Source organism: Rhinatrema bivittatum, chromosome 6 (assembly GCF_901001135.1).
Source record: "Rhinatrema bivittatum chromosome 6, aRhiBiv1.1, whole genome shotgun sequence".
In the NCBI taxonomy this organism is placed as follows: Eukaryota; Metazoa; Chordata; class Amphibia; order Gymnophiona; family Rhinatrematidae; genus Rhinatrema; species Rhinatrema bivittatum.
The window spans coordinates 143,570,813-143,596,142 of record NC_042620.1 but is presented as its reverse complement, the minus strand read 5'-3'; the positions used below and the strand labels follow the sequence as shown (position 1 = coordinate 143,596,142).

General features: G+C 45.4%; 1 protein-coding gene across 1 annotated transcript in view; it reads left to right on the top strand.

Moving 5' to 3' along the window:
• Positions 1-25,330, top strand: part of LOC115094659 (3-hydroxyisobutyryl-CoA hydrolase, mitochondrial-like) — a 66,599-nt gene that overhangs the window by 6,472 nt on the left and 34,797 nt on the right. The window contains exon 2 of the mRNA XM_029607909.1: positions 5,049-5,091. Coding sequence (XP_029463769.1) covers positions 5,049-5,091 — 43 coding nt within the window. The remainder of the gene's footprint in view (positions 1-5,048; positions 5,092-25,330) is intronic.

Genomic DNA, 25,330 nt, shown 5'->3' with positions numbered 1-25,330 from the left:
TTCTCCCTCCTACCAGCAGATGGGGGCAGAGCGTTTCACTTCTCTCTGTGATATCAGCTGTATATTGATTGGCCCAGAAGGGAGAATGTCATAAGAACATAAGAACATAAGAAAATGCCATACTGGGTCAGACCAAGGGTCCATCAAGCCCAGCATCCTGTTTCCAACAGTGGCCAATCCAGGCCATAAGAACCTGGCAAGTACCCAAAAACTAAGTCTATTCCATGTTACCATTGCTAATGTCAGTGGCTATTCTCTAAGGGGCGGATTTTCAAAGGCCCGCGCGCTGGCGCGCCTATTTTGGGGGCAGGCCCGGGGGCGTGGTCGAGGCCTCTGGACCAGCCCCCGGGACCGGAGGACGGAGTGGGGCTGCCGGCCGACGCGCGCAAAGTTACGCCTGCTTCCAGCAGGCGTAACTTTGCCAACAAAGGTAAGGGGGGGAGTTAGATAGGGCCAGGGGGGTGGGTTAGGTAGGGGTTAGTAGTGTTCTGCCTCCAGCAGGTGGTGAAGGGGATTCCAGAGTTTTGTTGGTCCAGGAGGAGAGTTAGGCTCCAGGGCACTGGCCCTTCTTAGGGTCAATTTCCTTGGAAACCTGGGCAGGGTAGCACCCATGGGAAGGCAGTCTCTGTAAAGTCTGTTCATCCCTTCCCAGGGCAGCCAGTTGTTAAGGTCCTCTGGCCTCCCAAAGATTTACATGAGGTTAAAAAAAAAAAAAAAAGAGGGGGAAGTAAGTGTGGCACAGCCCTTATGGAGAAGGGTAGAAAGTGTGCCAAGTGTGGAGCCAGGTGCATCCCTTGCATTGCCTGCTCCTTTTGCCGCAACTGTCAGAGAAAAGCCGACCATGCTGGAGGTGTGAGGCGGGGCTATCAGTAGCGATCAGTATGCCACTGCAAGCATATCTCTCCTGTTTTGGAAGCAGTAACGGGATGCTTGTGTCACTCAGTGACATTAGAAGGAGCAGGCCCAGCAAAACAAAGGCAGAGGCCGGGATCCCCATAGCAGGAGGAAGAAGGCAAATTCTCCACCTTCATTCTGGCAATGCCACAAGCACATCACCAGATGATGGGTAGGCAGGCACAGCAGGCACTCCCCTGAGAGAGAAGGCAAGAGCCCACCCCTTGTGGGAGGGGTGGAGGCCCCAGATGAGGAAGAATAGTTGGAGACTTCCTTTCAGGAAGAGAGAGCCTGGGATGAGGAAGACTAATTTAAAGAATTCAGCCGTGATGCTCTTTAGATCAGAAGAACTGGGAATTTTGATTAGCAAAGTGTGTCAGGTATTGAGCCTAAAAGAGGAACAGATCAAGGATACTAAGATGAGGGGGGAATCCCGTTTGACTGAAATAAACCAGCCAAGGCCTTCCCTATCCAAACAGCTATCCAGGATTTGCAATCAGCAGAATGGGAGTGTTCTGTTCCCAGCAGTGGGTACATTTTGGTATCTGTATATACATTGCAGTTTAACTGTGTCTAGTGCAGTCCTTATTTGTAACCCATGATAAAAGCCTGTGAGCTCTGCCTTTAAGGGGAGTTTTGCCTTTAAGAGAAACTCCCTCCCCCCTGCCTCTCTCATTGGGATGGGTGTGCATGCCCTCTCAATCTAACTTGTCTTCTTAAGTGCCTTATTAGCTCAAGGAACTGCTACCATTGGATCTCGCCCTCTAGCCCCAGCTTGTTGGGATGTTTCCTGTAAGGGGTCATTTTCTATGCGGATTGCATGCAATAAGGGACGTTTCGAATGCAATCTACTTGTGCAGAAATATGTCAAGCAGGCCAAGGGATCTATCCACCCTCCTGGATTAGGTAAAGTGGAGGTCCCAGTGGGCAGGGAAAACCTCTCCAACGATGGCCAAAATCCTGTCCATGCACAGAGTCTCTCCTCAGGGGAGATGTGTCCTCAGTGGTTTTTAAGTGTCTTACTAAGTTAGTAGATCTTTTCCGTGTAATACGATGGGATCCCTTTTGGGAGGGGATCCAAATTGGAACAGTATCTTCACAGGTCCTTAGATGGGCAGAAAAACACTTTCTCCCAGACAAAACAATTTTTTCTGGTCCCCAAAAAGGAAATAACACCAGAGTTACCCTTTGCAGCACCTCTGAGGGCAGGTCTTCCCTATCCTTTGGGCGTCTCGAACACTAGGGTTCCTTGAATCCAGGAAAGACCCATTTGTCCAGCAAGGCTCCTACCAAAAAACCTTCCTGTGAGGGAACCCTTACCCACCGAGGAGTGGATAGGCAGGGAAATCCTGGACCTTACACGCAGACTGCCAGCTGGGACGGCCAGAGGCCCAAGAGTAGGCCCCAAAACAACCCAGGCAAAATCTCCAACCCTCCTCCTGAACTGCAAACTTATACTGCCCCCAGAGCTCTTGGCAAAGCGCTGCTATAAAACTTCTGAAGTAGGATGTCCATTCCAGCACCCTCAAGGGGGAGGAGCTGCACAGAATGGATCCTCCCCTAATTATTCCCTCACTAACTGTACTACCATGACATCTCTTACTGGTAACCGAAAATAGCTCTCGGTTACATATCCAAAGTGGCCAAATCTCAACTGGGCATTCTGGTCCTTATCTGCCATAATTTACTATGTTATTGTGACTACTATGTGTGTATATTAAATGCTCTGGATTAAAAACACTAGTAAGTGTCTATGGCATGTGAGCTCTGCATAATACAATTGCTTCTCCAAAAAAATCAGGGTTTTGTACCCAGCACTGTGCTTTATGAAAACAGAGCATCTCTTTCAAAGGTGGCACAATCCTAAGAGTTTTATTTTCTACATGGCCACACCCCAGTGAAGAACCTTCTGGTGAGAGTGTACATCTTCCTCTGCTCAGCTTTCTCAATGTGCTATCACTCTCCTGTGAATGATAGCACATATCCGAAGCAGCCTGTGAGGGAGTCAGTTGGACCGTTAGATGATCGAGGGGTTAAAGGGGCACTTAGAGAAGATAAGGCCATCGCGGAAAGATTAAATGATTTCTTTGCTTCGGTGTTTACTGAAGAGGATGTTGGGGAGGTACCCATAATGGAGAAGGTTTTCATGGGCAATGATTCAGATGGACTGAATCAAATCACGGTGAGCCTAGAAGATGTGGTAGGCCTGATTAACAAACTGAAGTGTAGTAAATCACCTGGACCGGATGGTATACACCCCAGACTTCTGAAGGAACTAAAAAATGAAATTTCAGACCTATTAGTAAAAATTTGTATCTTATCATTAAAATCATCCATTGTACTTGAAGACTGGAGGATAGCAAATGTAACCCCAATATTTAAAAAGGGCTCCAGGGGCGATCCGGGAAACTACAGACCGGTTAGCCTGACTTCAGTGCCAGGAAAAATAGTGGAAAGTGTTCTAAACATCAAAATCACAGAACATATAGAAAGACATGGTTTAATGGAACAAAGTCAGCATGGCTTTACCCAGGGCAAGTCTTGCCTCACAAATCTGCTTCACTTTTTTGAAGGAGTTAATAATCATGTGGATAAAGGTGAACCGGTAGATATAGTATACTTGGATTTTCAGAAGGCGTTTGACAAAGTTCCTCATGAGAGGCTTCTGGGAAAGGTAAAAAGTCATGGGATAGGTGGCGATGTCCTTTCGTGGATTGCAAACTGGCTAAAAGACAGGAAACGGAGAGTAGGATTAAATAGGCAATTTTCTCAGTGGAAGGGAGTGGACAGTGGAGTGCCTCAGGGATCTGTATTGGGACCCTTACTTTTCAATATATTTATAAATGATCTGGAAAGATGACACAAAATTGTTCAGAGTAGTTAAATCACAAGCAGATTGTGATAAATTGCAGGAAGACCTTGTGAGACTGGAAAATTGGGCATCCAAATGGCAGTTGAAATTTAATGTGGATAAGTGCAAGGTGATGCATATAGGGAAAAATAACCCATGCTATAATTACACGATGTTGGGTTCTATATTAGGTGCTACAACCAAGAAAGAGATCTAGGTGTCATAGTGGATAACACATTGAAATCGTCGGTACAGTGTGCTGCGGCAGTCAAAAAAGCAAACAGAATGTTGGGAATTATTAGAAAGGGAATGGTGAATAAAACGGAAAATGTCATAATGCCTCTGTATCGCTCCATGGTGAGACCTCACCTTGAATACTGTGTACAATTCTGGTCGTCGCATCTCACAAAAGATAAAATTGCGATGGAGAAGGTACAGAGAAGGGCTACCAAAATGATAAGGGGAATGGAACAACTCCCCTATGAGGAAAGACTAAAGAGGTTAGGACTTTTCAGCTTGGAGAAGAGATGACTGAGGGGGGATATGATAGAGGTGTTTAAAATCATGAGAGGTCTAGAATGGGTAGATGTGAATCGGTTATTTACTCTTTCGGATAGTAGAAAGACTAGGGAGCACTCCATGAAGTTAGCATGTGGCACATTTAAAACTAATCGGAGAAAGTTCTTTTTTACTCAACGCACAATTAAACTCTGAAATTTGTTGCCAGAGGATGTGGTTAGTGCAGTTAGTATAGCTGTGTTTAAAAAAGGATTGGATAAGTTCTTGGAGGAGAAGTCCATTACCTGCTATTAAGTTCACTTAGAGAATAGCCACTGCCATTAGCAATGGTTACATGGAATAGACTTAGTTTTTGGGTACTTGCCAGGTTCTTATGGCCTGGATTGGCCACTGTTGGAAACAGGATGCTGGGCTTGATGGACCCTTGGTCTGACCCAGTATGGCATTTTCTTATGTTCTTTTACTGAGCCAGAGGATTAGCTTTAAAGCTTTCAATCCATCTAGCCAATCTGTTTTTCAAGATATCTGTAATGAAAATGCAAATATATATCTCATGCATATTCATCAGCATCCTGAAAACTAGATAAGTTAGTTGTGTCTCCAGGACTGGGTTGAGATCCAAGCATACCCTGAACCTAGAGGCTAGCATGGGGTTTCTGTGAAGCATAGTACTAAAAGAAGAGCTTGTTTATTAAGGAGTTTAGCGCCAGGATGGATGTGTTGAACATGTTTGTAGGTTTCATTCATGTGGTATTCCTGATGCTGATGCTATTTTCTCTTTCAGGCTGAAGCATTTTCACAGGCTGCGAGTTGTTCTCCAGCATGTAGTAAGTATGCAGATCTGTAGACTGAATCATGACAGTGAGTAGGCTGCTCTAGTTTCTCATTCATGATTACTGAGTCTTCCTGTGTGATCAAATATGGCTAAATTCAATGCAAAAATATGATGCTGTTGATTAAATTTGCATTGAAACAAACACAGTAAGAAAATGCCGGCGTTTTCCCCCCTGTTTAGTCCCCTGGGAGATGACAGGAGGAGAGGAGCTGGATTAGGAAGCAGAGTAGCTCTTCTCTGCTCTGTCCACCTTTGCATCACTCTGTTCCCTGCATATGGTTTGGGGGGGGGAGGAGCTATGACAGGAAGCAAAGGTCTGCTGAGTGAGATTCGGGGCTGGTCAATAGAGGTAGGATACAAGTTCTGTGCTCATGTGCCATAGCATGGGTACCCAAGGGTTGTGCCTCAGCTGTATTGCCCAGGGCCCTGTCTCACTCAGCAGACAACAGCAGTCTGCTCCCTAATCCAGCTCCCTCCCTATCTGGGGACAGGAGGTGAGGGGCTGGAGCGGCCACAGAAGCAAGGCCTCATCTTGCTGTGCAGGGGAGGGGGTGGCATTGGGGGTTGAGGGAGGAGGTGAAGCTTGAAAGGAGGGGTGAAGTGCACAGGTGATGAATGCCTGGATGATCTGAAGGGGAGATGAGGAGGGGGTGAAAGCTTGGGGAGCGTGGCATGAGAGGGGAGAGGAAGGTACCTGTGTGTGTGTATTGGGGGGTGGCTGTGGGAGAGCAAGAGGCAGAAAAGCACCAGTGGGGGAAGGAAGGGAAAAAGAGAGAAATAAAAGCATCACTGGTGTGACTTTTAACCCTCAGTGGTCCTTTTCACCCTCTCTCCACCTCGTCCCCCGCTGGTGCTTTTCACAAGTCATGTCGGTGGCAGAGAATGCATGGCAGGTAAGAGTGATGCTTTTTATGCCTCCTGCCAGCAGGAGGGGCCGAGATCTGCAGCCAGTTGCAGAGGATCTGGACTACTGTGGGGGTAAGGGGCTCCCTAAAGTGCAGGGCAGCCCCAGTTGACCGCTGCCTGCCTTCTCTCCGGCCCTAAGGATTGCCCCGCATCCGAGCACCAGCAAAAGCATTGTGAAAATGTTAAACAGATCTTTCATTTTTCCTGTGCATTAATTCATCTTTCAATCTCTGGGAAGACTTTCTGAAAGAATATGATTCAGACAATAGTCGATGATAGTGATATTGTCACTTCTCTTGTAAGTGACAAAGTGCTCAGAGAAGTATTTGAGCAAGTTCGTAGTTTAGAGCCATTAAAAAGTAGGCTAAATGACAGCAGGCACTTTGGCACTATTGGTCAAATATAGTAAGGGTTTTAAACATTTTCTCCATTTTTCAAAAATCTTTGAAGGAAACTCCATAACACATTTGGCTGTATGAGTGCAGTAACACAACCCTAACCTGCTGCTGATATATTTTTGTTATCATCTTATTATATAAAATCATTTAAACTAGCACTGTTGTGTGCTCATGTGACCTGTACTTGACTGTACCACGGCAGGAGTGCCAAAGCACTACCTTGTAAAAAAAATATCATTTGAAAACCAAACATTAAGGCTGTCTAGTAAAACCTCTTTAAATATGCAAGCGATTGCAGCGCAGGCTTAGACAAACAGTGGCACATCATGTGCTGGCAGCAGCTAATCCTGTACCCTTGCTGCTTCATGACTGTAAGCAGATCAGACCTTCTGTCAGGGCACTCGAGGACAATGCTTAGAAGTACCTTGCTCTTTCAAGGACTCCCAAACAAGAGAGCGTTTCAGAGTCCTGGGCTCTAGGGAAAAATACACAGAAAAAACCAAAGAGCAGTGTCTGTGTGCGATTGGGCTGTAATAAGCATTCTCAGTAGATTCATTGTTGATCCCTGATACTTTGCTTTCATGTTCTCTCTTTATAGGTATGTGCATATGCATGCTTCGTAGTAAAAATGTTGTACTTGGGTAGACATTGGATCTCGGTGACTTGCACACACAGGTTGTGATGTTCAGGGGCGGCTTGGCCTGTCGGGACTTTGGGCATGCCCTGGTGGGCTGGTCCACCCAATCAAGTGGTTGGTGCTGGTCGCAGCAGCCTCATGCCTGCGGAGCTGCCGCAATCAACACTAGGCTCCCAGTGCTTCCCTCATAATTGGAGCCTCGTGCTGTCTCTATTTATATTTGGCCCGTTCTGCTGCATTCCCGGTGGGCACTGTGGCCTCCCGTAGCCGGTGAGAAACCCGACGGCCAGAAACATGATTATAGCGGCACTTTGTCCCTTTCCGCTGTCTGCACGTTTTTCGTGCAGTTCCCACTCCTCTCGCGGCTCTCTTGGTTCCTCTCCCCCACCTTCAGACGCCTCTCCTTCCTGTTTCTATCTCTCGGTGTGAGGTGGTCTGGAGGCAGAGCCAGGGAGAAGAGGCATCTGAAAGTGGGGGAGAGGATCCAAGAGAGCCGCAAGAGGATAGGGAACTGCGCCTCAAGTCTCCTCTGCCTATTCAACCTCTGCTACGGGCTCTGGCAAAACAAAAAAAACAAACCCAAAACAGCGCACTGAGGCTTTCAGCCTGCGATTTTCATAGCAAGAGGCAGCCCACAGAGACACCAATGAGCTGCAATGAGCCGGCGGACATTCTTCACCCCCTGTCTGCCCTTAATGAAGCCTGTCTGGTCTGGATGAATCAATGTTGGAAGTATAAGGGCCAGCCGAGCCGCCAGCACTGCTGCAAATATTTTTAAATCACTATTTATCAGTGAAATAGGGCGATAAGAGCCTACATCATAGGGGTCCTTCCCCGGCTTAGGGAGAAGTACAATAGTAGATTGGTTCGCAAGGCCACTTAAAGACCGGTCTTGAAGTAAGTCATTAAAGTAGGAGGTCAGGACTGGCAGTAACGGGAACTTCAGAATTCTATAAAACTCAGGGCCGAGGCCATCAGGCCCCGCTGCCTTCCCAACTTTCAGGGCATGGATGATGGCGTGTCCTTCAGTCCTTAACCAGGGCGTTCAAAGCCTCCAACTGCAACCGCGGCCAAGGGAGGCCCTGAAAAAATGTAGCCGCAGCCTCCGGTGGACTAGGCTTCTCCCCATAAAGACTCTTATAATATTCTAAAAATCGGGCCGCAATTGCAGCAGGCGCAGATTGGTGGTGCCCCTGTCTATCCTTAATACTAGTAATGAGGGACTTCGGTCTCCGTGCTCGAACTAGATTGGCAAGCAGTTTACCTGGCCTATTGCCGTATTTATAGAGTTGTAATTGGTAGTATCTGAGGGACTTGGTGACCTGCTATCAGTGTGCCCCGCATAACTGCTTTATCCGCCTCCCATAAGACTGTGGGTGATGTCTCTGGCTGTGTATTAAGGCGCACATATTCATCCCAGTGAGTCTGTAAATATTGATGAAACTGCTTATCTAACATAAGCCCGGGGGGCATTCGCCAGGAGAAGGGTGGCTTAGGAAACGTTCCCAGCGTGACACCAACCGACACCTGCGAGTGATCGGATACGGATATAGTACCGATAGTGGCTGTAGTCACGCTGGGAAACAAGAAATCGGAGAGCAAAAAATAATCCAGTCAGGAGTAAGAGCCATGGGGGTGGGAAAAGAAAGTGTAATCTTGCTCTCCTGGGTGCAGAGCCCTCCATACATCCACAAAGCCCAGCTCCTGGCTGTCAAAATTAGCGCCCACTCGGCAATCATTATGTGCAATAGGTTTAGGGGGTTTACAATCCTCCTGCTTATTCGGCACCATGTTAAAATCCCCTCCCATAATCACTGCGCAGGAGGAGAGCTCGGCCAAGACCCCCGTCAGATGGGTGAAGAAATCATGTGAATATACTTTTGGTGCGTACACATTGCAGAGAGCCACTTGTTGCTGGCAGCATTGTCCCTGAACTATAACGTACCGCCCCTCCACATCCTGCCACACTTTTTCCGCCTGAAAGGGCACCTGCTTATGGATTAGAAAAGCTACTCCCCTCTTCCGGGAGGAATATGAGGACGAGAAGCATTGCCCCACCCACTCTCTCTGTAGCTTAGCATGTTCCCCCGTGGTAAGGTGTGTCTCCTGCAGAAACACTATTTGAGATCCCAACCGTCGGAAAAATTGCAATAGCTTTTTCCGCTTAATGGGGGAGTGAATCCCGTCTACATTAAGTGAAGTAAATTTAATTGTAGTCATTTTGAAAAATTAGGGAGGACCCAGCCACCCACAAGAGCAGCACAAAAAAATGCTACTTGGGTCACCCGTGGCTCCCCAGCCTCAGCCACCAGGATCAAAGGTGTTTGGCACCATAGCTTCAGAGAACAAAGCCAATTCCAACGCAACAAGAGCTTCTGCAGTGCACCTAGCCCCCGGACCCCCCCCCCCCCCATCCCCACAGCCATACACAAACATATTCCACACACCCATACAATCCAAAATTCCATATAAACAGCTCTTAAGAGGCACAGGCCTCTGACACCTCCTGCTGGCAGGGTGTGCCCTAGGCCCCCTCCGACCCTCCCCCCTCCCCCCTCCAACATCCCGATAAGGTAAGAACAGGGCTTATAAACCGCATAAATAGAATATAAACAGTGATCAACATGAACAAATAAGCATGGCGGTCCCGGGTCACGAGAACGTGGCGAGATCCTGCAAAGGCAATGGTATGGACCGTACATCGGCCCCGCAGCCAGATGCCAGTAGATGGAGTGCAGGTGGACCGCTCTAAGTCCCCAGAGCACCAGAGCGCCCCCATCCGGAGAAGAAAGAAGGAATTGCGACGTCTCCTCCTTGGAAGTGAAGAACACTCTTTTATTCGCATGATGAACCTGTAGTTTAGCTGGGTACAGCAGGGCAAAGGTTATTCCGCGTTTGTGTAGCTCGGTACAGGTCGGAGCCATAGCCTTGCGCTACGCTGCGCTGCGCTGCCACTGTGGCTGAGAAATCGTTAAAGAGCAGAATGCGAGAGCCCATATATTCCAAAGCAGACTGCTTTCGAAATTCCCGCACTATCTGGACTTTGTGCAGCCAATTGAGAATTCTCGCCATCACGGGGCGTGGCCTACCTCCTGACTCCCGTTGCTGTCCCATTCTGTTCGCCTGTTCACAACGCAGCTGCCCTACCAAAGTAGAAAGCCCCAGGCGCTATGGCAGCCATTCCTCCAAGAACCTGTATAGGTCATTGTCCAGAACGGCCTCAGGCAGCCCCACTATTTTTAGGTTATTTCGGCGGTTCCTGTTCTCCTGATCCTCAAGGCGTTCAAGAAGTACTGCATGTTGATCAGTAAGCACTTGGACCTGCCTTTCAGTAGCTACAAGGCGGTCCTCCTGGTCTCCAACGCGCTGCTCCAAACCATCAAGCCGTCGTGCCTGACTCTCCACAGACACTTTTACCTCATCCATGGCAGATTGCAGCTTGAGCAGATGATCATCAAGGGCTGCGGATACCCGCGAGGAAATCTGAATCAGCGCGTCCTCAGACACAGACGCCAGCTGCGTTGGCCATTCGGTCCCGGACACCATCTTGGGTTTCAGGCTGCGGCGCTCCGTGATGGGTCTCGGCGGGCGCATACCATGCTCCCCGGCCCCAAAACTACTGGGGAACGGAGCGATCTGGCGCGCCTAGGTTTAATACTGTCTCCGGAAGAAAAAGGAGATCTGTGCACCCAACTTCGTGGCATTGGTAGAGAATAGGTGAAACGGGGATCGCGGAGCTCGCAATCAGGTGTCCGCTTCTGGTAACAGCAGCCCTGGGAGTCCACAAGTCGACGTTTTCCGGCTATGGTCTCCCCGCCAGGTGAGAAGACAGGCCAATCCCTAAAAAGACTTAATGGAGGCGGGTGAGGGAAGAAAAGATCACCCTAAAGAATGTCCACACACACCCTAAAGAATGCCACACACGGCAAAACTGCATGGATTATCACCAAGGGAGTCACGGAGGAAGGGGGCACACTCCGCCAGCCGCCATCTTGGCCACGTTAGTGCCTGTCCGGCCCCGCTCTTCACCTCCCACTGTCCCCTGTTACCGTCGGCAGTCTTTCCTCCAAGGCAGTCGTTCGGTACAGGTTCTCCCGGGCAGAAGCACAGCCAGACACCATCCAGAGCATTTGATTAGATGAATTGGGACATCGGGTTGTGAGAGCGAGGTACGGCTGCGGCCGCCATCTTGGCCCGATCCCGTAGCGCTTTATTATGTTGCACCCCAGCCGCCTTCATGCAGCCTCCTCGGTATCGAAATGTTCACCGCTGGGAGCCTGGACCCCTCAGAAGTCCTCCCACGGTGAGCTGCCACAGAAACGCCGCGTTTTAAGGGGGTTAGAGGGGGTAACCCAGAGGGGGGCTGCGGAGCTCAGTCTCCCGGCTTCCTTGCTGGTGACGTCATCGCCCAGAAGTCAACCCATTCTTCTTGATCTAACTTCTATAGTTCTTTATGAAGCAAGGAAAGAGAAACTTTCCTACGCTCAGAGTAAAAAAAAAAAAAAAAGTATCCACTTTATCTGTCACCAGCCCAACCAAGTCCAATATATTCAGTGAATGAATATAATGTCATAATTGCAGGAAGGAAAAAAAAGTCTAATGTTCTCAAACCAAATCAAGTTTGCAGTTCTTGAAAAGGTAATATAGTACCATCACCCATCAACACATGTTGAATCTGTGCCACACCCCTCACCTTCCAAAATCTAAAATTACTAGAGGATGAGCACAGCTAGAAATCTAAATTACCCTGAATGGGGAGAAACTGGGTGCAATAAGCAGAAATCTTCAACTGCCTTATAAGCGATCCCCAAGCCCAACAAAAAGAATGGGATGATAACCCAGTGGGTAAGCGAACCTTTGGGACTTGTAAGATATATCTCAAGTTGAGGTTATCCATAAGTGTCAAGTCTTGCCTCTATGGCGGTAAAGGTGGCCCTCTCATACATCCAATCCCTTACCACCTGCAACAAACTAGCCAAATTGTATTTTTCCATATCTGATAGCCCAAACCCACTCTGTCTCCAACCTTGCTAACGCAATTCTGAGTTTTTTTTTCCCTGCCCAGAGAAAATGGAGAAGCAATGTATTTAAAGCTTGAAAATCCCTTCATAGCAGTCTGAGGGGCAATACTTGTAATACATATAACCATTTAGGAAATATAGCTATCTTGAAAAGATTGACTCTCCCACCCAGAGATAGGGGATAATTCTGCCAGATAAATTTAAGTTTGACAGTGAGCAAAGGTGTAATGTTAAGAGTATAAAGATGATTTAGATCTAAGGGGATGATGATGTCTAAAAATGCGAAAGAAACTCTCTGCCCATTTTAACAGACAGACTCTATCCCAGAAAGCTTTGAGTAATTCCGGTTATACCAAAGCTTCCGATTTCTCTTGGTTAAGTTTAAATCCAGAAAATCCCTCAAATTCTTGGATCAAGTGTAGTAACTGTACTAGCGAAGCCACTGGATCAAGAAAGAGAATCAGTAGATCATCTGCAAAAGCCGCATACTTAAAGTTGAACATAGCTAATTATATCCCTGAAGGACAACCTTTGCGGTTTCCCAAAACAGAATGGGTTCCCCTTTATGTTGGACATTATGTCGCTCAAATTCCTTTCCAGCGAGATAGCAAATATTTTGCAAATGCTTTGTCTTGCACAAGCCAGTGTGGCATTTAATCTCCTCCCGTATTCGACACCCCCTCCCCCCCCCCCAAAGACACAGGAAACCAGGCAGTGATCAGAGACAACCAGGGATTCAATCTGCACCCCAATTACCTGAGAAAATAATTATTTGGAGATTAACACATATTCTAACCGGGACTTGGAATCACTGGCACGGGCATAGTGGGTAAAATCTTTTTCACCGCGATGTAACACCCTCCAGGTGTCTATCAGTCATAAAGTACTGCACAAAAAAGGAATACCTTTGGACTCTGCCAATGTGCGATGTCCCCTCATGGGTTGTCTATTCAGAGATGGGTCCACCACACAATTAAAATCCTCACAAAGGATCACGGGAGCACTCTTTAGGGCAAGAACTCAAGCAATAATTTCCGTGAAGAATGTATGATCATACTGATTAGGACCATAGATTGAACCTATAATCATTGGTTTCCCAAACAGCAAGTCCCGTACAATAACATGACTGCCATTAGAGTCAATAAGTGAGGACTGCAACTGAAAAGAGACAGACTTGTGAATCAAAATGGCACCTCCCGCCCTGGACTATGGGAAGTACCAGAGGCAGCGAAAATCTGATTAATACCTTGATTTTTAAATTTAAGATTTTCTGAGGGAGACACATGGGTTTCTTGTAAGAACATCATTGCACCCCGTATTCTCACTTTACTGGGGTACCCAATCCTGCTACGTTCCAAGTAAGAAATTTAATCAAACTCCCCATTAAGGGCATAGATGAGTTATATGTAGCACACTCTTCCCATGAAAAGACAGAGAAAGGACTCTTCCCAACGGAATTCTGTTCCCAGAAATGTCCCTGAAAAGTAGACATCCTTAAATGCAAGGAACATTGAGCACATTTTCCATATCCTCTATTACCCAGATACTCTTGACTGTGAAACTCCTCCCCTCCACAAAAAAATTAAACCTTTTGCATATTCTCTCATCAGAGAGTGCGAGGTCCCTTCATGCACTCGGGAGCCTTCCCTCCAATATTCAAATAATGTAATATAGAGAGACCAAGAGGGGAAGAACAGTCAACTTAAACCCTCCCACTTACACAGATTTTATAAAAGATAATGTAACTGTGTACAGTAGCAGTCTTAGTAGTTCCTGTAAAGGAGGAAGCATGAAGTGTAACACAACAACAAAGATGTCATAAAACTATGGTGAACCAATTGTTCAAACTGCGGCACAGTCTGCAAATTGCCAACCGGTCCAAACAAAGCAGGGTAAACTGGCCCCACAGTGGATGAAGTCAGCCAGGTTTAAGGATGTTGGGCAGGACTGATGTTTCCGGCACATCAGCAAATGCAGTTAAGTCAACAGACCTGACTGGATTTCTGATAAGGCCTCCGCGGCTGGGAAGCAGACATAGACTATCCCGCTTAAAAGAGCTGGAAGAGTCAGTCCCGCTGGAAACCGAGGCCAGGTTCCACATCCAACCCCGCAAATGTGAAAGAGACACTCGCGGCCCAGACGCAGTTCAGCAAAATCATTGCTGCAGCTCCTCAGCTGTTCGCCGCAGCAAAGAGGCCAGCAAGTCTTTAGCCCCTGCATGGATTCACACCAGTGGATCTCCTGCTCAGACCAGATCTTCAGCTTGGCAGGATATATTAAAGCGAATCGCACTTACTTCACAAGTTCTGCACAGATCAGCCCAAGTTCTCGGCACAGGAGCAAGACGCACACCGAGAAGTCTTGAAAGATGAATAAACTGTGGCCTTCATAGGTGAGCTTCTTGCGCTTGTGATATGCTTGCAGGATGCGCACTTTACTAAACTGAACTTATTCCATTATTAACTAGTCGCTCAGACTTTGCCGTAATCATGGTAATTAATATCCCTACCTCATAAGGGCAATTCATTAATGCTCTAAGCACATTGTTCTTGGCATATATGTTCTCTCTATTTAATCCCCTGCTTCTTTTCTATGCTCCAAGTTGTATTACTCCCTTGTTTTATTGTAACTGCATTCCTTAGCCTTTCTTTTGTTTAATGTTTTATTACTACCATTATTATTATTTATTATTATTATTATTATTATTATTATTAGGATCAATGTTATTTTTTACCTTTCTGTTCCCTATCCACTTGTTAATTGTAAACCGACATGATGCGATTTTATCGCGAATGCCGGTATAGAAAAACTTAAAATAAATAAAATAAATGTGCAAAATTTAAAATCTACGCAAGGACTATTCTCGGTCTGGACTTGTCCACCAAAATAGGCCCCACTCTATTATTCTCAGGCTATTAATGAGATCGAGTAACAAACAAAGAACTGTGCAGTTAAGATGTATTAGGCAAATACTCAATTCATACGAACATCATAAGTAATACTTATGATGTTCGTATGAATTGAGTATTAATGAGATCGGCCAAGTCTAATTCCATGGGCAGCCATTTTTCCAGGATCTCCAGAAGCTTATTAGAGATAGTATAGGCAAAATCTACAAACTGCAGGTTTAGACTGGGAGCGGTTCTCTAGATATTTGATCTTATCTTTGTCAGCTTTGACCAATTTTTCAAGCTTTTCCACTTTAGCGGTTAGGGCCAACATGTCATCTTCCACAAGGCCAACCCTGCCTTCTATGGTTTCCAAGCCGACGGAGTTTTTAATGTCTGCAATCGGTGAAGAAAGGTCATCGAACCGTGGCGCTAAGGCAGTCACTACTGTGGAGGTAAGATCATCTATGACAACTGCAGTAAGCCCTCCTGTGAAAGCAGGTTCTGACACGGTGGCCATCTTCCCCTCCTTCCTGCTAGGCCTCTCCTTCTCTATTTTTTGTCAAACGAGTGGTCATAATCTCCGTGACGTATCCCTCACTGCTCCAAAAATGAAGCGTAATCCCCACCGCAAAGTTATATCAATTAAAAAGGAGAGGGTGAGATCCAGGTGTTATTGGATCCTGAGAGAAGGCACCCAGAGCCTCAGGAAATGTCTTCCCTGTCTCACTGCATCACATGACCTGTTCTTTCACTTTATTAATAGCAGTTTCAGTATTACTTTTCTATCTGTATCAAACAGATTTTTAATCCTAAATAGGGACCTTCGTTTTCAGTTTTTGTTATTTTTCCTGGGAATTTCAATGTTATAACAAAAAGAAATCAGTGGAAAAATGACTTTGCTAGAACACACAGGAGTAAAATCGGTGGAAAGTCATTTTTCCATAGTTTATTTGTTTTTTTTTGTTAGAACTTTAAATTTAAAAAAAAAAAAAACAAATAAAAAACCTGAAAACTAAAGTCCCTAATCATATGCAAATTAGTAACCACTGAAAAAGTTGCCATGGTAGAAACCAGGTAATGAGAATTGGGCTTAAAGGGACAAGGACATGAAATCTACATAACCCCTGTCACCATCCTCACTTTTTAGCTCAGCTTCTATTTAAGTACAAATAAAGTTATTATGTATACTAATATTTATTAAACGCATATGTCTTGACTCTGACACACAGCTCCTTGTGGTCAGTTGGCTCACACAATGGAAATCTAATTTAAGCTGGCTAGTATTTAGGTGACCCTGGGGAGTAGATTTCCAGTGACAACAATGTAAGATCTTTTTCTTCAGTTGTTAGAGCACTGCCCTGCCCTTATCCCCTCCCCTGTTCTTCCACTGTCCGTGCTCTATTTCCACCTCTTTCTCACTTCCCTTGCTTTCCCTTTCCTTCCTTTTCCTCCTCTCCCTTACCTTATTGGCGTCTTCTGGGAGCAAGCAGTACAGGAGTGGGCTACTCCCAGCCCAGACAAGCCAGTTGCTCTCTGCAGCAAGTTTCCTCTTTTCAGCAGAGCACTTCTGGTTTTTCTCTGTGAGCATTGTTTCTCTGTCTCAGGTCCACATGAACCAGCTCCAAGTGGCAAAGCATTAACTTCTTTCAGCCTGTGCAGGCTTGCTCATCACTAGTCATTGCTTTTGCTGGGGAACTGCTTCTTCACCGCTTTCATGTCTGTGATGAGGGCTTGCAAGCACTCAACACGCACATATAAGTGTGTACGTTATAAAATGGCCACATCCCTGAGCGTGGGTTGACGAATGTGCGCACATGTGCGCCCGCACGTTGCTTTGAAAGTTACCGTCTTATTGTTTCATGCTTCCTTTTTTTCTCTTTTGGGTTTATTTTTGCCTTGCTGTTTTGCTTTTTTGTTGTTGAATTGTTGCCCATTTTACTGCACCCGTTGGCACACACTTGCACCCATCCATCCCAGACAGGCTCCCGTTCTCACACACACGCACTCTCGCACCCATCCATCCCAGGCAGGCTCCCATTCACACACATGCATGCACACCAGGCAGTTAAGGTCCTTGGGTCATTCCTCTTCTGCTGCTGCAGCCAGCCTGTTCCTTCTTTCTGGAGAGCAGCCGTTCTGCAGCTCCTCTTCCTGTGCTGGCCCTGAGGTAATTCAATGCTCACGAGATGAGAATACAGGAAGAGCTAGCACTGCAGGGCTAGCATAGGAAGAGGAGCTGCCAGATTGGCTTCCTCTGCTGTGGCCTCCTGCTTCTTCTGCTGCTGTTGGGATCCTGTCCACTAGTGGCACCACGGGCCTACGCTGCTTCTGCTGCTGGTGGGATCGGGACTACTGGCAGTACCACGGGCCTCTGCTTCTTCAGCTGCCAGTAGGATCTGTTCCACTGGCGGCACCATAGGCCTCCACTTCTTCAGCCACTGGTGGGATGGGTCCACTGGCAGCAGCACGAGCCTCTCCCTGCTCCCGATGCCATCCTACCAGGTGTGCAGCCCTGTGCACTTGCACGATTTGCACACGCAGTGGCGCTGGGCCTGCTTCTGACAGGCCTTTAATGCCAAATCCATAACTTCCTACCCTCTAGCAAGCATGCATTAAACTAAATTGCTTACAGTAAACTGCCTGGCACCAATTTCTGATTGCCCTGAATGTAGTGCTACAACTTATTGCTATACAGAGATGATTGTTTATTTATTTGAAATTTACCTGTTTTGTTGATTTAAGTTAGTCATTGTTGTTTTCTCGTCAGTATCTTATTTGCAACTATTTCTATTTTGTAGATGTAGTTGTTTTGAAGATGAGGCAGTATTGTAACTTTAAGCATCAATGTTTTTAAATTATTACTGTTTTTTTTTTAATATTAGCTTGGTCCTTATTGTACACTTTTTTTCTGTTGATCTCCGATTGTATGCTGCTATTCTAATATGTTGCATCCTGCCTCGGTTGAATTATTTATTAAAAAAGTCAGGTAATCGAAATAATAAAAAAATAAACATAAGATTTGAATATCTTTATTTGCTGAGGTAGTCAAATATCTTTCTGCCAGATACCCACATTTAGGGATTTAGAAATGTGACAGGCCCTTCATCAATACATTTTTTTATTTAGGTAATTTGAACCCCTTTAGTTAATAAACACCAGGATCTAGCTTATATAAAATAACTTTAAATAATACAGATAGCAGTTGGACCAAAGTTATCAATTTCTCTGTTGACAAGTAGGGCTGAATTAGCCATGATGTGGGTGGCGTCATTTCTCTAAGCTCATAAAGCTTTTGTTCTATTGAGCATGTGTGGGAATTCACACACTGGTGTTGCTTCATGAGCCCTCTCATTCTTTATTTGTCTGAGCACTAGCATAGATGTGTACCTTATTTCTCTAAAATTATTAAAATCTTTTTTCTTCAGCAGTTCCCCAAACATTTAAAAAAAAAAAAAAAGACAATTTTTTGTTCATGATGTCTGGCAAGAAAAAGCCTACAGTGAACAACTTTAAAGACTGTACAGTATATGCAGTAGAAACCCTATTGCCCACAGGGCTACAGGCTCCTAAATTTCCTTAACTCTGCCTAAACTCTACCCAAACTCCTCCCCTCTTCCTAATTTGAGTTTCCAAATCGCAGTGCAGCCCATCGCAATTTGATGAATGACCCTGAAAGTTTGTTACTGCTGCTTTGGACCGAACCATGATCAGGCCAGTTGTTACCATTGTGGCCAAATGTCCCTATGTTCCCAGAAGATGAAGGCCTGGAAAATGGAGGAACTGCCTGAGTCTGTCAGAAGTCACAGTCGATCCTGTTCCCCATGTGCAACCTTGCCTGCCTCCCGAGGTATGGAGTTGAGCAGAAGCTCCTCCAAAATATCTCCCTTTTCGGCAGAGTAAGCCAAGGATTTTGGAGTTGTGTAAAGCATTAAAGCCGAGAAATATGTTGAAGAAAAAATGCCACTCAGTGGAGTTGCTGGTGCAGCCAGCACCAAACCCCCCCCCCCCCCCCCCATTATCGACACAGTCAATACACGTGATACACCATTTTCTGCTGCATCAACCCCTCAAAGCATGGAGCCGGGTCAACACACAGAATTCCCATGGATACCCAATGTTGTTGAACTGCAAGTCTTCAATGCATTTAACGCATCGAGGCTTGGAACACAAAATGCATCAAGCCTCGACACCATCGGAATAGACTGCTCCACATCATGCAGCAGTGCTGACACACCCAGATTTTTGTCAGGGCACTTGCCCCCCACCAATTTTCAAAGTCTTCCTGTTAAACTTCGTTAGCAGTCCCAATTAAAGGGTGTTGCAGTAGCTGAAAAAAATGCAGGATGAATGATGGTAATTTTTTTTAAATTTTTTTTTAAATCTGGCATAAATTTTATTTATTTATTTATTTTTAATTTTTTTTATATACCGAAGTTCTTGTAAGAACTACAAATCACTCCGGTTTACATAAAACGATGAAATGCCCTTTGAATTTGAATTTGAATGCACTTGTTTCTGCTGCAGGAAACAATTAGGTACTAAACCTGAAATATAGGACTCAAGTAAGAGCTCTGAATCAAAAATAATGCCCGAGCTTTGAACCTTAACTTAGACCAATAATGGGACCTCCCCTGCAAGATCAAAGATGGACTAGGGAGGGAAGCTATCCCCTCTCTTAACCTCAGATCATCAGTATTTTTAGGGTTTAAGTTCAACATTTATTTTATTTTAAAACATTTCTTACCCGCCTTTCCTATGTTCAGAGGCGGGGTACATCATTATATCCTTAATCGTACATAATGATGACAACATGGCTGATCAATCTAAGAAAAGTAGATTTGACTCTAGAATCATTGAAATTTATTTTTGTCAGGAAGGTTCCAATTTGTGACACTAGGGATAAATCATCAGGTTCCCATGCATTGTGATGTGGAATACTGCAGGACTCGATGCTTTCCCCATTACTATTCAATATTTACCTCCAGCTTCAAGTAACAACATTGATAAGTTTGGGATTAGATGTTGTTTTTTGCTGACGACACCCAGAATTCTGTCCCTTTAGGTCAGAATTGCGTAAAGGCTTTGAAAACCTTGAATCAATTTGTATGTGTTTATAGTGGTGTGGATGTAAGCAAATATATCATGGTTAATGGTGTTAAAAGCTGCACTGAGATCCAATAGCACAGGAAGGAAGTCAGTTCTTTCATCTGGCTCTAAGCGTAATGCACCTCCTGTTGCAAGAAGCACTATCTCCATACTATGAAATGTTCTAAATTCATATTGATAGGGATTAAGAAAAGACAAAATCCTGTAGCTTTTTCAGTACTGGATGAGGATTCTCTGCGAGGGTAGGATCCAAAAATGTTTTTTCACCTAGCAGTTTCTTCCTGTTTCTTTGTATTTGCAAATCAGACAGAACTAGAGCTGGGATTTGGTGCCATAATCAGTCATTCACTATTACCCACGGATTTTTTTCTCCCTATTTTACATTTCCTTCCAATTTTAGTTCCATCACTGCAGTGAGTGTCCTGGTTTGAGGCCATGCACCAGGCTCCTTTCAGAACCCTATAATGGTAGGCCCTGAATCCTGCCACTAGATGGCAGCCTTAGGCAATCATTGTTGCCATAAGTGCTACTCCTCTCCCATTTGCTTACCCTGAATTTTTTTCCTGAAAAGATTATAGCCCAGTCATGGGACTCATTGAACCAAATTTCTGTGATGACTACAATGTCTAGATCTGCCTTCACCCTTAAGTATTGCAAATCTGGAATTTTATTTCTAGACTGTGAGCATTTGTACTCATAGCTTTCCTGATATTCTCTTTCTTTTTCTGTCCTCTGCATATTCTTATACCTACCTCCTTTTCTCCTTTAGAGGTAGCCCTGTGATAGACACACTTATGAATTTTTCAGTAAAATATTTGAAACTGACCTACAGTAGTCATAAGACACTGTCGAGATGTATTTGCCAGTCTTGTGATGTGCCTAAAATGCAGCAATACTTGCAAAATCGTTTAGGTAATTCAATTAGCAATTACTTTAAATGTAAACATTTTATATTCCACTATACATGGCTGAGATAGCTACATCAAAGTGGGTTATAACAAAAAGGCAAATGTATTCCTTAGAGCAAAATCTAGAATATCACAAACATAGATAAATATATAGATATATCAGTAAAGACATCATCAAATAATTTGGACTAAAAATGCATTCACGTCAACAGTTAACAACCTATCTCCATTCCCCACCAGCCTCTCCCAATTTATTTATTTATTTCAAAGTTTTTATATACTGCACTGTGGGGTAGGAGTCTATCCGTCTAGGCATTTTATAAGAAAAAGACATACACAATATTATAACTTACATCATTTAAAATACATCACATTTACATTAAGATACTGAGTCGTGCTAGCAGTTTTAGAGTTCAGAGAAATTAGTTCGTTATTGTAAATTGTATGCACGTGTGAAAAGTGAGTTTTTAACATTTTCTTAAATTCTCTACGATTTGCTGTTAGTCGAATATAATCTGGGAGTGAGTTCCATAACGTCGGACCTGCAACTGAAAAAGCTTGTTTTCGGGTTAGTGCTAAGCTGACAGATTTTATTGAAGGAATTTCCAGGGTACATTTATCTAAGGAGCGGAGCTGTCTGGTGGGCCTGTATATTCTCAGTAATGAACATAGCCAGATGGAGTTGGCGTTATATAATAAATTGTGAATTATGGACAAAATTTTATGTCATACGATACGATATCGGAAGCCAGTGTAATTGTTGTAATGTAGGTATAATATGGTCTCTGCATGATACATTACATAACATTCGAGCTGTCGCGTTTTGCACAAGTTGTAGTGGTTGTATTGTCGATTGGGGTAGACCAAGATATAGTGGTCTACCCCAAATTGGGGTCTACCATAAATAGCCCCAAGGAGGGATTCTTAATCTACATTTACTGGCTGGTTGATTTGACTGAAAAGCCAAGTTTTCAAAGATTTATGAAATATCAGATAATCTGACATGTTCCTCAATGTTTGTGGGTGAGCATTCCAGAAACTTGGGCAACGCCTGGAAAAACAATACACCCTGGTTCTAGCCTTAGTTTGTCTTACACGATCAGTGGGCTGATGCAATATTATACACGAAAAACGTGCATCCAAAATGGGCGCCCGTTTTTTCAACGCGTGCACATCCACCTCTCCTGGGTGCCCGTTGTAGTGTTCAAATGAAACTGAAATGAAAAAGGCGAGGTGTTCAAAAAAAGAGCGCCCGAAGTGCCACCCATTTTATTGCATCTGACGTCCATACTGCATCACGCGTGCGCCATCTGGACGCGCATACATATTCTGTTAAATGGAATATGGGGAATGTTTATTTGAAAAATTATATTTTGAAATGGAATTGTGCATCTTCAACTTGACATCATGATATGAGCTCATAATCCTGCCCGCAGGGTGTATAAATCACTGCTTTGAGTCAAACTGTCCTTTTGTGCTCAGTTCAGATTGGATCTGAGCTCTGTACAGACTGGTGTGGACTGGTGCCTGGCATTTGGATTATTCATCATTGCAGGAAGATAGACATTGCTTCATTTTCAACATTTAAGACATATTTGCTTTGTCCTTGATTGTTTTCCTTAAGTATACAACTTGTTCATTGTGTTTATTTTATATTATCTATGTTTCTTGCATTTATACATTTTCAAATTCCACTACTTTTAATAGCCTTTTCTTCCACAATAAGGACTGATGGCTGTGGGTGAATGAATGCCGACGAATGGAGTCTGACTTGGGCGTCTGTTCTGGGCCTGCCCAGGACGCCCAAGCCCTGGACGCTGACAAAAGGAGGCGGTCATGGGTGTCCGCTATGAGAGTTGTCAGGGGCCTGTAAATGGAAGCACAACTTATGGGCGTCTTTCCATAAAATATTGGTTTTCCCATCTGTTCATACTATCCATGTGGCCTGTTACTTTGGCTTTCCATTAACTGCATGTTTTCCTATCTGTCCGTGTTATACAAGTATCAGGTTAGTATGAGTCGTTTGTTGGAAGTTATATTAACATTGATTAGTGTGTAGTAAGTTTCCTACATGTTATCTTGAATCGCGATGTTTGCAAACACCTTTTTTATAGGTATGCTATGTTTTTATTTTCATTCATAGTTCCGATGAGCAAAGACTGTCCTTGTCATGACCAACATGGGAGACTGGGAAGGAACTGCAGGAAAGAATAGAAAAGCGAAAGTTGGCTCAGGCTGGAGAGGGAGAGCTGGAGAGCAGAAGAGCAGGCAGGCCCCAAGTGATAGCCAAGCGCCCCCAAAGCGAGTACGTGATGTGCGCTTCTCAGAGGCAGAGAAGGAACTCCTGTGCTGGTGCATCTGAGAGAACTACGAAGTGCTCTTCAGATTGAAGGGTTGCTCAGCCACAAACGAAAGGATTGCACTTGATGTCAGCCTCCTGGCAGTCAAGACAAGAGATGTTAAATAAATTCAGCACCGCTGGTGTGTTACACACAGGGAGGTTAAAGAGAAGGCCACAAAAAATCGAGGTGTCGTGCAACAGGACTAGGGATGGTCCAGCATGCCCTCTTGTTTTGACCCTCATAGAGGAGCTCATCATGTGCAATCTACGCCCTGAAGTGGTGGATGGGGTACATACCCCATACGGGTGCGACAAAGGCCATTGAAAAGGCTACTGTGTTTGCATTTGATGTTTCTCTTTTGGGCCTTGGGTGGTTAACAGTTGAACTAAATAATGACCTGAAACGTGTGTTTCTCAGAGGACAAGCAAGATTGTAGTCCTCACACATGGGTGACATCATCAGATAGAGCTTGATACGGAAAACTGCCCAGCATGCCCTATACCACACTTCTTCAGTCTTTTTTTTTTTCGCAGAAGCTGTGAGCCTTGCAGTTTGATTTGAACTCTAAAGGTTTGGGCTCTTTGCCTTGTGGAAAACTTAGATTTTGTGGTTTTTCATTGTCTCTTTCCTTCGGTCCGTCACCAGGTCCCTTTTGGTGCCCCCAGTTAGGGTTTTCGGCGTTTGGGTAAGTTTCTTTTCTCAGTCGCCTCCCCCCCCCCCCCCCCCCCACTGTGGTGGCGGGTGCCCATCTTCCATCCACAACCCGCTGCAATCATTCTCTGTTTTTTCCCTGTCCATGGCTGCTGATGCTCCAGTGCCTGAGGACCATGTTGATCACTGATCCTCATGAGATTTGCATCCTTTGCCTGCGGCATCGCATGACATTGGGGCTGCTGCTTGTGCACCCAGATGACCCTGAAAAGGACGTCTGCTTCAACTCAACAAGATGGACAACCTCTTTGGGTCGAAGAAGTCTGAGCTGGTGGCATTGGCATCGGATGACCTCGGAACCTCATTGATGGACACCCCGCCATTGAAATTGGCAGGACTTTTGGTTCCGTCGAGATTGCCGATGGATAGGGACACTGAGACTGACCGTTGTCTATCTCCTCTGGGCTAAGGATGTCTGGTTCATCGTCCTCGACCTTGGCACTTGGGAAAGACCGGGCCGAGCATCATGGGAAGACCAAGAAACATCGTCAACGCTTCCCATCGATGCACGGTTGCGGCATGGGGATGCACCGGCCACAGTGCCCCTGAATAGATCCTGTGGCAGAGTGTCCAACCTCCATTGATGGCAAGGAGGGTCCACGACGGTCCTCCAACAGTCCTGGTGCCAGTCACCAATCCTCCTTGCAGTTCCAAGGAAGATCCAGCCATCCCTCCTTCCTTCCAGTCTATGTTGGCATTGGCAATGTTTGAGGAGGAGCTGGAGCATCAAGTCCAGCTAGCTGTGGTGCGGGCGGACTCTATAAGACTTCAATCCCATGGCACCAGAACTGGTGCTGCCCATACTTTACTGCGTCTGGAGAAGCTCAGTGTGCTCATCAATGCTTTACTGACCCAGCAGGCATTGGTTTCCGGGGGGGGGCACACCGAGGCCTCCCCCTACCGATTAAAGTGGTTGAAACCGGTTCCTCCGAAGTTGAAGCTTCCTCTGAGGCAGATGGAGACACCAGAGGCCTGTACTGTCCAGTTCCATTGGTGCCTGCACCTCTAGATGTTGGCTGAGCACCTAAGGCCCCATCACCTATGGTATAAGTGGAGGATGAAGGTCCTTATGACCCCTGCGGGGATGATCAGACTGAATCCTCGACGAGGATGTGGATGGTCTCCCATCAGGCCCTTCTCCTTCAGAGGAGCGAAGGAAGTCTCCGCCTGAGCTCTTAACCTTTACAGGGTTTGTCAGGGTGATGGCGGAGGCCATCCCATTCCAACTTTTGACTCAAGAAAGACGCCAGGCCACAAATGCTTGAGATTCTTCAGTTTGTGGAGCCTCTAAGGAAATCATGGCAGTCCCGG